The sequence below is a fragment of the Branchiostoma lanceolatum genome, chromosome 3 (genome assembly GCF_035083965.1).
Source record: "Branchiostoma lanceolatum isolate klBraLanc5 chromosome 3, klBraLanc5.hap2, whole genome shotgun sequence".
NCBI lineage: Eukaryota > Metazoa > Chordata > Leptocardii > Amphioxiformes > Branchiostomatidae > Branchiostoma > Branchiostoma lanceolatum.
Window position 1 is genome coordinate 26,701,842 of NC_089724.1, and position 12,193 is coordinate 26,714,034.

The 12,193-nt window shown below is 43.5% G+C and overlaps 1 protein-coding gene across 1 annotated transcript; it reads right to left on the minus strand.

Moving 5' to 3' along the window:
• Nucleotides 1–236: 236 nt before the first annotated feature.
• On the minus strand, nt 237–11,773 carry LOC136429485 (uncharacterized). The gene is made up of 3 exons (XM_066419316.1): nt 11,686–11,773; nt 2,548–3,858; nt 237–286 (listed from the first exon to the last, which is right to left on the minus strand). The coding sequence occupies exons 1-3, from the start codon at nt 11,771–11,773 to the stop codon at nt 237–239; spliced, it is 1,449 nt and encodes a 482-aa protein (XP_066275413.1).
• Between the last annotated feature and the right edge of the window lie 420 nt (nt 11,774–12,193).

The following is a 12,193-nucleotide window of genomic DNA, read 5'->3' on the forward strand; positions in this document are numbered from 1 at the left end:
TGCGCATGTGCAGAAGCTGAAAACGTGCTTTTCACACGTTAGAAATGACGACAGGCGGAAGCGTCGGGTGAATAATTATTTTATAGCCCCGTCGGACGCTGTTTCTGACGTTTCCAGCGGCCGCTCCGGCGTCCAACTAACAGACGGGCAGGACGGCCTGAACGCGCGCGACGTGTCCGCCGCCGTTTCTGACAGGACAGACGGCCTGGGACGGGCTCCGACGCACTAAAACGCTCTTAGACGGCGTCCAAACATTTTAGATGGCTTCTTTTTTCACAGAGGTTACCTATCGAGTATGAATAAAAAAAACACGTATTAACCTGCATACTAAGTATCATATTGACAATCCTATAATTTTCCAATAAGATGAGATATGGTGTTTTGCATTAATTATGCAAATTAGGAGTTTATTTGCATACACGGTGGTCAAATTCATGCTCAGAAACTCCCATGTCCAGCCGAATTTGAACGCTGTTCCACGATGTTCGAAATGACGTAATCGAATCCGAATGCGCGTTCAATTCGGGGTCACCTGCGGTCATTGGAAGTTCTTACTGTAAATCTGCGTGGCCGGGCCCCTTTCCCCGCTTCAGGAAAAATCTATGTTTGTCGCAAATATTACATGTTTTCTCGAGAGTATATCCATGCTGGCACTTTGTTGTGGACATCTTAACATGTAACGAAGCAACTGGCGTCGTTTTTTGTGACATTGAATATTAGAAGGATAGTTTACGGCAGTGTTAATTACCCCCTCCCCCTATCCGTGCGGCAATAGACAAGTGAAGTGAAGTGAACTTTATTGCTCAACAATCGTACATGGTACAATGTATGGCATGAAATCAACAATACTACAAGGCTAATCTATCCTACAATTCTAAGTACAAAATATTTTGGAAACCAGTGTATTTGTTACAATATATAATCATGTATGGGTAATTCTGTCTCGCTTTTCGAATGATTTATGGAGAAATTGACCTATGTACATGGATATAGGAGTCGGACATGACAACAGTACATAGAAAATATCGCTCTGTGTACCAGATAGGGTGAAGTTTGTTTTAGTAATAATAGTCTGTAAAAGCATATCTCTCTCTTTGCTATAAGTTGGACAATTCATCACAAAGTGGAATTCATCCTCAACACTTCCATTACATGTGGGACACAATCTCTGAGTGGCTGGTATGTTGTGGTGTCGACCCTTTTCAACTTCTAAGCAATGTGCACTGATTCTCAGCTTTGTTATGCTATTTGCAAACAGTTTATTATGAATTGATGTGAGATATGTTTCCATGCCAAAGTGTTTTTTGATTTTAGAATATGCGTGTAGTTTACTGGAATGTCTAAGTTGTTCCCTCCAGCCAGAAAGAAATGAGTCTTTCAGACGTTCTTTGAATATAATTCCAAAATAATTGGCACTAACTGCGGGGTTAAGCCAAACATTTTGGAACCCATGTCGACATGCGTTCAAACATCGTAAAGGTACGGCTCCAAGAAACATCCACCTTACCTCATTAATGATTCAAAATGACCGTAACGGTTTTCCCGAGGTTTGTGTTTTTGGGATTTTTGAAAAATGACCTTGATTTTGAATTATGGGTGATTGAGTGCGAAAAATGTCAAAAAATTTGTCGATATTCACAATACCTAGAATAAGAAATTAAAAAATCCCAAAAACACAAAGTTTTGTTTTGTTCCTGGTCGACAAAAAATATGAAGATAAGAGATATTCATTGACATTTAAAGCCAGGCCTTTGCGATGTTTGCCTGAAAAAACGGTCTCCCTAAAACCTGAAAATAATCATGTTTGGGAGCAAAATATAGAATCAGCCATTCAGCGCAAATTGACGACATTCAAAGTTTGCAAAATCGCCAATTTCGTTAATTTTTACAAAATTTTCCCGTCCCTACTATTTTGTTTATTTATAAATGTTTTGCCGTTAGCCAAAATGTTGTCCCGGGTAACCCGATACCTTGTCGAACGCGCGTAGCAATGGGAAAGAATACCCTAGTGACAGACCACCGTGATAATCGGTATCTGTTGATGATCCACTTTCCATAAACTACATACTTTACATGTAATACAATGCTAAACTTTCTTCCAACACTAAAGTATTCACGGATCGAATTTTCGACGACCACTGTCGCCTTCTTCAGGATCAATAATGACCAACACTGCCGAACGTAAACTCGCGAGAGTTACGGACACGTGACTCTATTGACACATGTCACTGCGGATACGTGACGTCAGCAATTGGTCAAACGTGCCAGGAAGTTTATAATGCCCACTGTCTCTGTTGAGTGACGGCTGGAGTGCCCTGATATATATGGCCTCCTTTATACCTCTCATAAAGTAGTCCTGTTCAGTGTCCAGAATTCTGACTTTGTCCAGCGAGACGGTATGGCCCGGAGATTCAATGTGGATGTGTTGAGAGACTTCAGACGAATGCGAGCTGGGGCGTTTGTGTTCAAGGAATCTAGTTCTCAATGAGCGTTCTGTCTCACCAATGTAGAATTCTTCACAAGTCCCTTGTCTAGTGGTTCCCTGACACGGAATGTGGTACACTACGCCGCACTTCTCTTCTCTTGGGGTTTTGTCCTTCGGCGCCACGAGAAGCTGTCGCAGTGTGTTCGTAGGTTTGAAGCTGGTGGAGATCCCGTGTGAAGCAAATATTCTGCGCAGGGGTTCTGAGACGGTCTTGATGTACGGAAGGGTGATGCGTCCTTTGTCCCTCTCTCTCGTCCCCGGGTTCCTGTTGTTCTGTTGAGGGGGCTTTGGTGCGGTTGCCTTGTCTATGGCCCACTTAGGGTACCCGCAGTCCTTCAGTGCCTGTTTGATGTGTTGTTTCTCTGTCTCTCTGTCGTGTGGATCCGTTATGATCGTGTCAGCTCTGTGGAGTAACGTCTTCACGACCCCAAGTTTGTGTTCAAGAGGATGGTTGGATCTGAAGTTGAGGTATTGGTCTGTGTGAGTGGGTTTCCGGTAGATGCTCAGACGTAGTGAACCGTCTTCTTGGATCGTGGTGAGAGTGTCGAGGAAGGGGAGGGTTCTGTCTTGTTCTTTCTCCGATGTGAATTTGATGTCGGGGTCCAGAGAGTTGAGGTGGTCTATGAATTCCTGTGCGTGGGCTTTCTTGAGTTTGGTGTGGGTGTCGTCGACGTACCGGAACCACCAGAGGGGAGGGTGCGGAGCTGTAGATATGGCGAGTTGTTCTAAGTGTTCCATGTACAAGTTGCATACTATGGGGGACACAGGTGAACCCATAGCTGCCCCATGTATCTGTTGATAGAAGTTGCCATCGTACAGAAAGTAAGTGCAATCCAAACAGACTTTCAATAGATTAACGATCTGGGTTGGTGACAGTGTGGAACGCTGTGGTAGTGTGGAGTCCTCTTGTAGTCTTCGCAGGATGATGTCCAGGGCTTTGTTCACAGGAACGGATGTGAACAGTGATACCACGTCAAAGGAGCAGAGTTCTTCGTCTTCTTCCACTCTGCGGTGTTTGATGAGTTCTGCAAACTGTTGAGAGTTCACGATGTGATGTTCCGATTTCCCAACCAGTGGTGACAGAGTGTCCGCAAGGAATCTGGTACTGTTGTAAGTGATGGAACCAATACTACTAACGATTGGCCTCAGTGGTGTGTCGGGTTTGTGTATCTTTGGCAGACCATAGAATTTCGGTGGTGTTTCGGTTGTAGGGTACAATCGTCGGTAGGTGATATAGTTGATCCCCCCTTCCTTCTCGATGTCTTGCAGGACAGAAACCAGTTCTTTCTTGTATCTAGTGGTAGGGTCTCTTTTTCCTAGCTTGTGGTACGTTGCGGTGTCGTCCAGCAGGTCTCTACACTTCTTATGGTAATCTGTCTTAGAGAGAGGGACAAAGGACGCATCACCCTTCCGTACATCAAGACCGTCTCAGAACCCCTGCGCAGAATATTTGCTTCACACGGGATCTCCACCAGCTTCAAACCTACGAACACACTGCGACAGCTTCTCGTGGCGCCGAAGGACAAAACCCCAAGAGAAGAGAAGTGCGGCGTAGTGTACCACATTCCGTGTCAGGGAACCACTAGACAAGGGACTTGTGAAGAATTCTACATTGGTGAGACAGAACGCTCATTGAGAACTAGATTCCTTGAACACAAACGCCCCAGCTCGCATTCGTCTGAAGTCTCTCAACACATCCACATTGAATCTCCGGGCCATACCGTCTCGCTGGACAAAGTCAGAATTCTGGACACTGAACAGGACTACTTTATGAGAGGTATAAAGGAGGCCATATATATCAGGGCACTCCAGCCGTCACTCAACAGAGACAGTGGGCGTTATAAACTTCCTGGCACGTTTGACCAATTGCTGACGTCACGTATCCGCAGTGACATGTGTCAATAGAGTCACGTGTCCGTAACTCTCGCGAGTTTACGTTCGGCAGTGTTGGTCATTATTGATCCTGAAGAAGGCGACAGTGGTCGTCGAAAATTCGATCCGTGAATACTTTAGTGTTGGAAGAAAGTTTAGCATTGTATTATGATTACTACCAACACAGATGAGCTTTCATTATACTTTACATGTATTTGAGTCTGATAATGGAAAACACTGCAAATATAGATTTTCCTCATTAGCTATGCAAATTAAGTCCCAATTAGCATAATTTGCACTTCATTGTGTATATCTCTATCTAAGCTTCCTACATACTAAATATCTTGGAAATGGGTTGTTCCTTAAAGTTTTTTCAGTTATTCTCCTTAGAAGATTTTCACAAAAACGCCCCTGCAGTTCCAGAGGAAGCTGCTAGAGGGCCCAAACCTACACCACTTCTTTATTACATCACAAGCTATCTGCCACCAAGAAATCAAGACCATAGCACGTCCAGGTCAAAAGATACAAAAATGGAATTTCTGCTGCAGTACCAAGGTCACATACCAGGGGGCCCAAAATCGACCTTGAACTTCGGCTTCACAATACCCGCCCACATACCAAATATCATTGTTATCCATCAAGAGGTTCTTGAGTTATGCTGACTACAGTAGTCCGGAAACACAAACAGACAGACAAACAGACAGACACACAGACACACCCAAAACAATATTTCCATTTTCATGGAGATAATAAGTGAAGAAAAAATATATATATACATAAGACTATCAAGAGATAACAAAATCAATTCAAACACTATGGCGCTCTCTTATATGATTAGATTTAAAAGCACTTTCAAATTATTTTAAAGCACTTAAAAGCACTTTTATAAGCAGCATTTTCATGACTGTGTTATGTAGTTTTTTGCATTGTATGTTAATAAGGACCACAGGAAGAATAGCTACAATGTAATTTGTCATGCTAATTGTGGATCTGAGTGAACTCATTTTTATGTTGAGCCCAACATACTGTTGGGCGCAACATACTGTGTTCGTCTGGGTTCTTTCTCCTGTCAAATCTTTCTGTAGACGCAGCTCCCTGGACCAACTGAGCTGAAATTTGGTATACAGGTAGAATGGGTAAATACCCTGGAACCCTTTTTTCATTTTTTCGATATTGACCTTGAAAGTGATTTTATTGAAGTTTTTCTGACCAAAAACGTACCTTTTGGCCTCCTGTGCTCTGGAAATACATCCAAATGACCTGAAATTTGCTATGGGGGTACATTGAACAAATATTCAAAGAATCCCATTCGCCCTTTCGGCATACAACACTTCGAAATACGATTTTAGATGGTATTTTTGGGAGAAGATCGCCTATTTTCCTCATATGGGGTCACTGACCTTAAGGTCACATCTTTATTCATCTGGCCAGGTTGACTAATTCAGTCAGCCAATGAGAGAGCACGGATTTATCAAGCTCAACCTGATTGGTTGAAATAGTCAATTTAATTAGGGGCACTAGTACTGGGGGTGCAGACACAACTTCACTACTCCCTGGCTTCCATCCTTGTGTTGTTATTGTTGTGTCCTACTAAAGTGCAATTGAGAAGGTTCAAAACTTTTCTGGTGGTATTTTTCGACACATACGGTGTTTTTATCATTTGAGCACTGCATGGAAACAAAGATTTCCATAAATTTGCAAGCTTGGACACTATGGCAAAATTTGACATTTCCTCGCTATGTACACGAATTTTCTACCCCTGTGTCACCAAGATTAGACACCAGTGCGCACAATAGTGGACACAAAGTGTCCAAAGTTTCACACCTTAGGAAACATCCCGTGTCGGGACGTTGACAATGACATTAACAATAACAATAGAGAGTTGTGAAGTGGGTGAAAATTTTCCTTGAGCAAGGAGGCCCTTGCTTTGAGTAATTGTTTAAAGTTTTTGACTAAAAATTACGTAAACCTAAGAATTTTCAACCTCCTTTCATAAACCCCTGTTACATGTCTACACTATCGGGCCGCGGGGAGGTCTTGAATATCGGCGCTGAATACCGTAACGGGAGGCCAGCCTAAAACCCCTGGCCACTACTACCCAAGCCGACCAAAACCTCTGCTTGGAGAATAAGCCTCAATGCCACAGTCGCTTTTTGCATGGGGAGGGAAATGGGCGAAACATGTTGCATTTGCTCCTGCAAATGTTGCCTTTCTAGTAATACATTCTTTTGGTGAAATTGTTTTAAACTCATTGTCTCATTTGCATTTCATTGAACCGTCCTTCGTATCTTTTACAAACTACATGTAGATACGTATACAGCCTGCTGATTATATTCCCCTCCAGTAGGAGAAAATATATTGTTTTTGCTTGCCTGTTCTTCTTCTTTCTTCTTCTTCTTTCTTCTTCTTTCTTCCTCTTTCCTCTATTTTCTTCTTCTTTCTTCTTCATTCTTCTTCATTCTTCTTCTTTCTTCTTCTTCTTCTGTCAAAAACCAAGTAGATGTGGGGTGGTAGCTCTACTAATGGTATTGTAGAATGTTATATGTACCTTACGTACATGGTACGGATGTTATATTTGAGATGTAGGTACCTTTAGGAAAGGTGAATACACCTGGTCATAGATTATGCTAATGAGGATCTCATTTGCACAATTCATGCAAAAACGTGTATTCAAAAGCTGCTGATATCATAATTGAGATGTAGGTACCTTAAGGAAAGGTGAGTACACCTGGCCATAAATTATGCGAATTAGGATCTCATTTGCATAATTTATGCAAAAATGAGTATTTACAAGCTGTAGATGTCATATGTGAGATGTAGATACTAGGGGTTTTTCTAGAAAAATTAAACAAGAGGGAGCACACACAGGCGAGGGAGCGAATTCTATGTATTTTATGGAAGAATCAATCACAGAGAGAAGGCTGTATGCTGGAAATTAAGCTTAAATCTGAATTTGACAAGGGGATTTACATTTTAGTGACATTTGCATACGATTCTTACAAGTTATTGTCCTTGACATGTCCAGCTGTTTTTTAGCGAAGCCTTAGGGGCGAGCTTAATAGTATATTTTACGCCCGATTTGCAAGAATTCCCAGAGCGAGCTTAATATTTTACGCCCGATTTGCAAGAATTCCCAGAATTCCACAGGAATGTCAGGAATCTGTCCGGCGAACTCTGTGGATGCCCTCCTGTCACTTTATACCTCGTTAGCACGTCCGGAATCCAGGCACTTAGCTGCGCATGCCGATGACAGATGACCTACTTTTACGTGGTGTCCGATTTCGTACTGGTTGTGTGTGTCAGGGAGTGTGTCAGGGAGTTCACTGAATCTAGTATTCTAGCTTTGAAATGGGTTTGCACATCCCAGTTCATCTACTATCACAAGAACGTGCTGAGTATCATGCCTCCCACCAAGAAACCTCTGTGAAAACCAAAACTTGAGGAGATCCAAGCATGTATAGAAAGTCAAAGTTTTTAACGGAACGATAGATAACTAAGTGGGTTACCGCTTGGGCAATCTACACTGAACGCTTTACGGGGAGGCATGCGGTGTTGGAAAAACAACAGTAGCTCCTCGAAAACACATCCTACAGAGCTCAAATAACAACCAAAACGATCATAGGAGCCCCAGCAAACCGAATTTCTAAACTTCCGGCCTAGTTTCTCACTACACTTATCCAACAATGCCAGAGAAAAAAGACACTACAACGGGAGTGTGCTCCGGCCTTTCCATATATGCTGGGAACTCCTCGAGTTACATGTACATGGTTCCTTTCTATATCTGCTTGGCAGATGCCTTTCTGATTTCTAAGTGCATTTTGCACAAATATTAAGGCAGAACTAAGATCTAGAGTGCTACGTTTGGTACTTTCCTTACAGTGAAGTAAGGTCAGTCCAGATACCTTAGCTATGGCAATAATTTTTAATTGCCACACTTATTCCAGTTTGAATTACCAGGCTGAGTATTGTATTCATTTTGTGAGGTCATTCTAGTGACGCTGAAGAAGAGTGATGGATGTCACTCAGAAGTCCGGAAATAAATCTATGAATTTTATCCAGTTGTAGAGTTTGAATTCTCTTTATAACAGAATGTAGTAGTTCAATTGATGATACGTCAGGTAAAGCTACATTCTTCTGTTTCAGGAACGTGTGGACTACCATCGTTTCGCCACTTCCCTCTGAGTGATTGTCCAAAACCAGCAGATACAACGGCCTTTGGTTATGCTACCCTCGAGGAATGTGCATATGAATGCTGTCACAAATCGGGAAGCCCATGCCTGTCGTTTCGGTACAGCGACGGGAAATGCTGGCTGATAGCCACCACCTGCTCTGCTGAGGAAATGGTTTACCATCCAGATAGCAACATGTACAATCCAGGTTGGAGGAGTATTTAGTCCACTGATTACATCATTTATTAACTTTAAAGGCCCCATTCATGATTGATTGAAAAAGTAAAACGGTCCGAACCGTTTCAGCAAAGTAAACCGTTTTACTTGTGAACATGAACGCTCCATAACGGTTTCGTTCTGTTTTACTCTGAACCTCCTTGCAAAGTAGTCTGGAATGGTTCAGAGTAAAACGGTTTCTCGGAATTGTCATTATGAACGCAAAAGCGTTACGGAAGCGTGACGTTGTACATGTACATCCGGCTATGCGGGAAAGAGTGAAAGTTTCTAGCTGTCGATCGGATTTTCAGCCGCGTTTTTTAATCATAACATCTTGCTATATATGGCTCCCAAGTTGAGTTCTAACAAATGTCTATTGGGGGGGTCCACTTGATGGCATTCATCAGAACCATGCATGCAGGAGGTGTTCAATCGGAATCGCCAAGGGCCTGAAGGAACGCGGCTTCAACAGGACAGCAGTTCAGTGCCGATCGAAGTACAACTCTTGGTTAGCTCGTGGAAAAGTGCAAGTTTTAGCTGTCAATAGGATATTTAGGCCGCGTTTTGTAATAGTAAAATCTTGTTACGGCAGCCAATTCGAGGCGGTGCGGGATCACAACAAACTTTGCATAATATGCAAATTCAATGTAAACGCCACACGGTCCTGACGCGAGAACTTTGGACTGCGCGTTTCGAAGGATCCGAAGATATTTGACCGGGCCGGCACAAACAGATCATTTTTGATACTATTGAAGTTGAGCAAGAATTTAAAGGATATTAAAGTATTTTGGATTATTTGTAGACAGAGGGTGGGGGTGAAAAAAATGCCTGTAAAAATGTTGACCTTGATGCCAGCAGTGAAGTTTCAAATTATGGAATGTGACTTTGTTTTGGTCATGAAACCAATAGATAAGTTTTAGAGTTTTAGAGATCTATTTATTTATCATTCAAGGTTATGTAAATCATTACTTGCCTTGTTCCAAGTAAAAAATACCATTGTGTATTTTTCCACTTGTTGAACTTGAGGCACCTTGGCCCCCGGATAGGGGCCAGCCGGGGAACCTATGCCCAATTTTTCTAAAAATCCCTCAATACTACTACTACTACTAGTATCATTTAGTATGTACGAAGGTATTGAATGAATTGAACTGCCAATTGTTCTGCACCATCAATGTAGGCTTTTATCTTTTATGATCTATTCAAATACATTATTTCCGGTTGTTAACATTGATCAATAGGAGTATTACTTGGTATATGGCCAAGACTTTTGCTTTTGTACTGGTGCTCCTAGATATAGATTTTTGCTGGTGCTCCTAACTTTTTTGACTTAAGAGCACAGTGCTCCTAGTCTAAAAGTTAGTCTGGAGCCCTGGACTTGCTTCGCTGTGACGCGATGTTCCACAAATACTGTACACACAACTATGCAGTGTACATCAGGCAAGGATATTCCCTATCAAGTATGATTAAAAAAACACGTATTAACCTGGCTTAGTGGTGAGTGGAAGAATCGCAGTCTTTAATTTATAGCAAATGTTACACCACGGCCTTTGCGCAACGGGAGCTAAATCCTGGCATTCGCTGTGACGCTGCATGTGACAACGGTGGAGGTGTGTAGAGAGACATTCATGTTCGCCTGTACAAAGGCAGTAGCTTTGGAGATCAGATCATTGAAGCCAATTTTGTCAAACTGCGTGCGCTGACCTCTTTCCTTTGTTATTTATTACTAAGTTCACGGGGCGAAGATAATTATAAACTCTTTAAAATCTCTCTGCCCGGCCGATGGGTGTGTCCCAGTCTGTGCACTGCGGCCGGCGCCGATTTTCTTGTGGTGCCCGTGCCGTTGGCATGGCAACGCGGCGTGGGAAGCACCCCATGCACAAAGTGTATCATGACCAAACCGGCTTAAACAAGGCCAGTTTACGGCGTAAAGAACCATCAAATAATGCTTCGCCCAGTTCTCTTATACATAAGAAGGAAGCCATGAGCTCCACTGATTTATGATTTTCGGTGCAGGCGGCCGACTTTAATCAATTCTTCAGCCCGAGTCCCTGAGGCAATGCGCGACATGAGCGCCTCTACATGACAAATTTGGCATCCGGCGAACGATCTTAGATGTTCACAAACAATGTTAGGCAGTAGAAGTGGGCAACTTCAAACCAACCGTAGCGATTCACCAGCGAAGTAGACTCCATTGGAGGTTCAATACTAGGCAGTAGTTAGTGGGCAACCTCAAACCAACCGTGTTCACAATGTTGGCTCTTTGTGGCTGCCAAATCTAGACTTTCTATCTGTGCGGGGCGGGTGGAGCGTGAAAGTCGTGCCCAGATTACATCACAGAACTTGTAAGTAACATGGAGAGTCGTTTCCCAAACGCAGGGATCATTTATGCCTTCAAAATACTTGATACAACCTCCTTGATCCAAGTAATCTCCCCCAAACAACGTTTTTTGGGGTACGGAAGGGAGGATCCGGAGCCACGCATTATTCTATAGAACATTTCTACCCTGCGGGATGTGAACCGCTGGTAGGTCGAGAGGTAGCAACAGTGGAGTGGGTGCCGTTGAGTGATACATTCGGCCTTAGTACAACATACTAGCTTTTTAGTACAGGCATTTTACGCGTCCCATGGGTACCCCGTGGGGTGCCCCGTGGGTTTGGGGTGCCCCACGGGGAGGTAGGCCCAAGTACGGGAATTGGCGAGGTTCCCGTGCGGGAACTGCACCATACAGGTGGTAAAATTCCCGCACGGGAACCTCTCCACCTAGAAGCGCGGACGCCCGTGCGGGAATGTCACCACTTGGTACCGACATCGCCCGCACGGGTTTTCACTACCAAGTACTAGTACCCACATTGAATACACGGGAATTTCACCACTTACGGCCGACATCGTCCGTACGGGACTTTCACCAGCCTTGGCCTACATTGTCCGTTCGGGAATTTCACCAATCACGGCCGACATCGTCCGTACGGGAATTTCACCAATCACGACCGACATCGTCCGTTCGGGAATTTCACCAATCACGACCGACATCGTCCTTACGGGAATTTCACCAATCGTGGCCTACATTGTCCGTACGGGAATTTCACCAGTCGTGGCCAACATCTACCAGACTAACTACGCCGGGTATAGGCTATAGGGAGAATATATTTGCCAGGGAAGTTTGGCCACCAGAGAGTTTTATTTCTGGGCGCAGTATTAACTTTACCGTGGACCGATTCTACTGGCCAATTATTCCCTTTTTTGCCGAACGCTACGCCTGCTGGAGGCTAAAACATCACCACTCATGTCCGACATCGTCCGTACGGGAATTTGAGCAATATTGTGATACCGTACGCGTGTTGAGTCACAGAGTCAACCGTAGTACTGGAATTTCCAAAACTATCACCCACAAAGTCGACACTACGCAATCGAATATTGAAACTCGTACCGCCAGTTTGTTGTTGTTGTTTT

Excerpts from the sequence above, each read along its gene's own strand:
- LOC136429485 (XM_066419316.1), bottom strand. The coding sequence starts at position 11,773 with ATGTCGGTCGTGATTGGTGAAATTCCCGAACGGACGATGTCGGTCGTG. Across the intron at positions 3,859-11,685 it reads GACGATGTCGGCCGTGATTG|ATTACCATAAGAAGTGTAGA; the intron begins GTGAAATTCCCG and ends TCTCTAAGACAG. Across the intron at positions 287-2,547 it reads CGTAGTGTACCACATTCCGT|GTAACCTCTGTGAAAAAAGA; the intron begins GTCAGGGAACCA and ends CATACTCGATAG.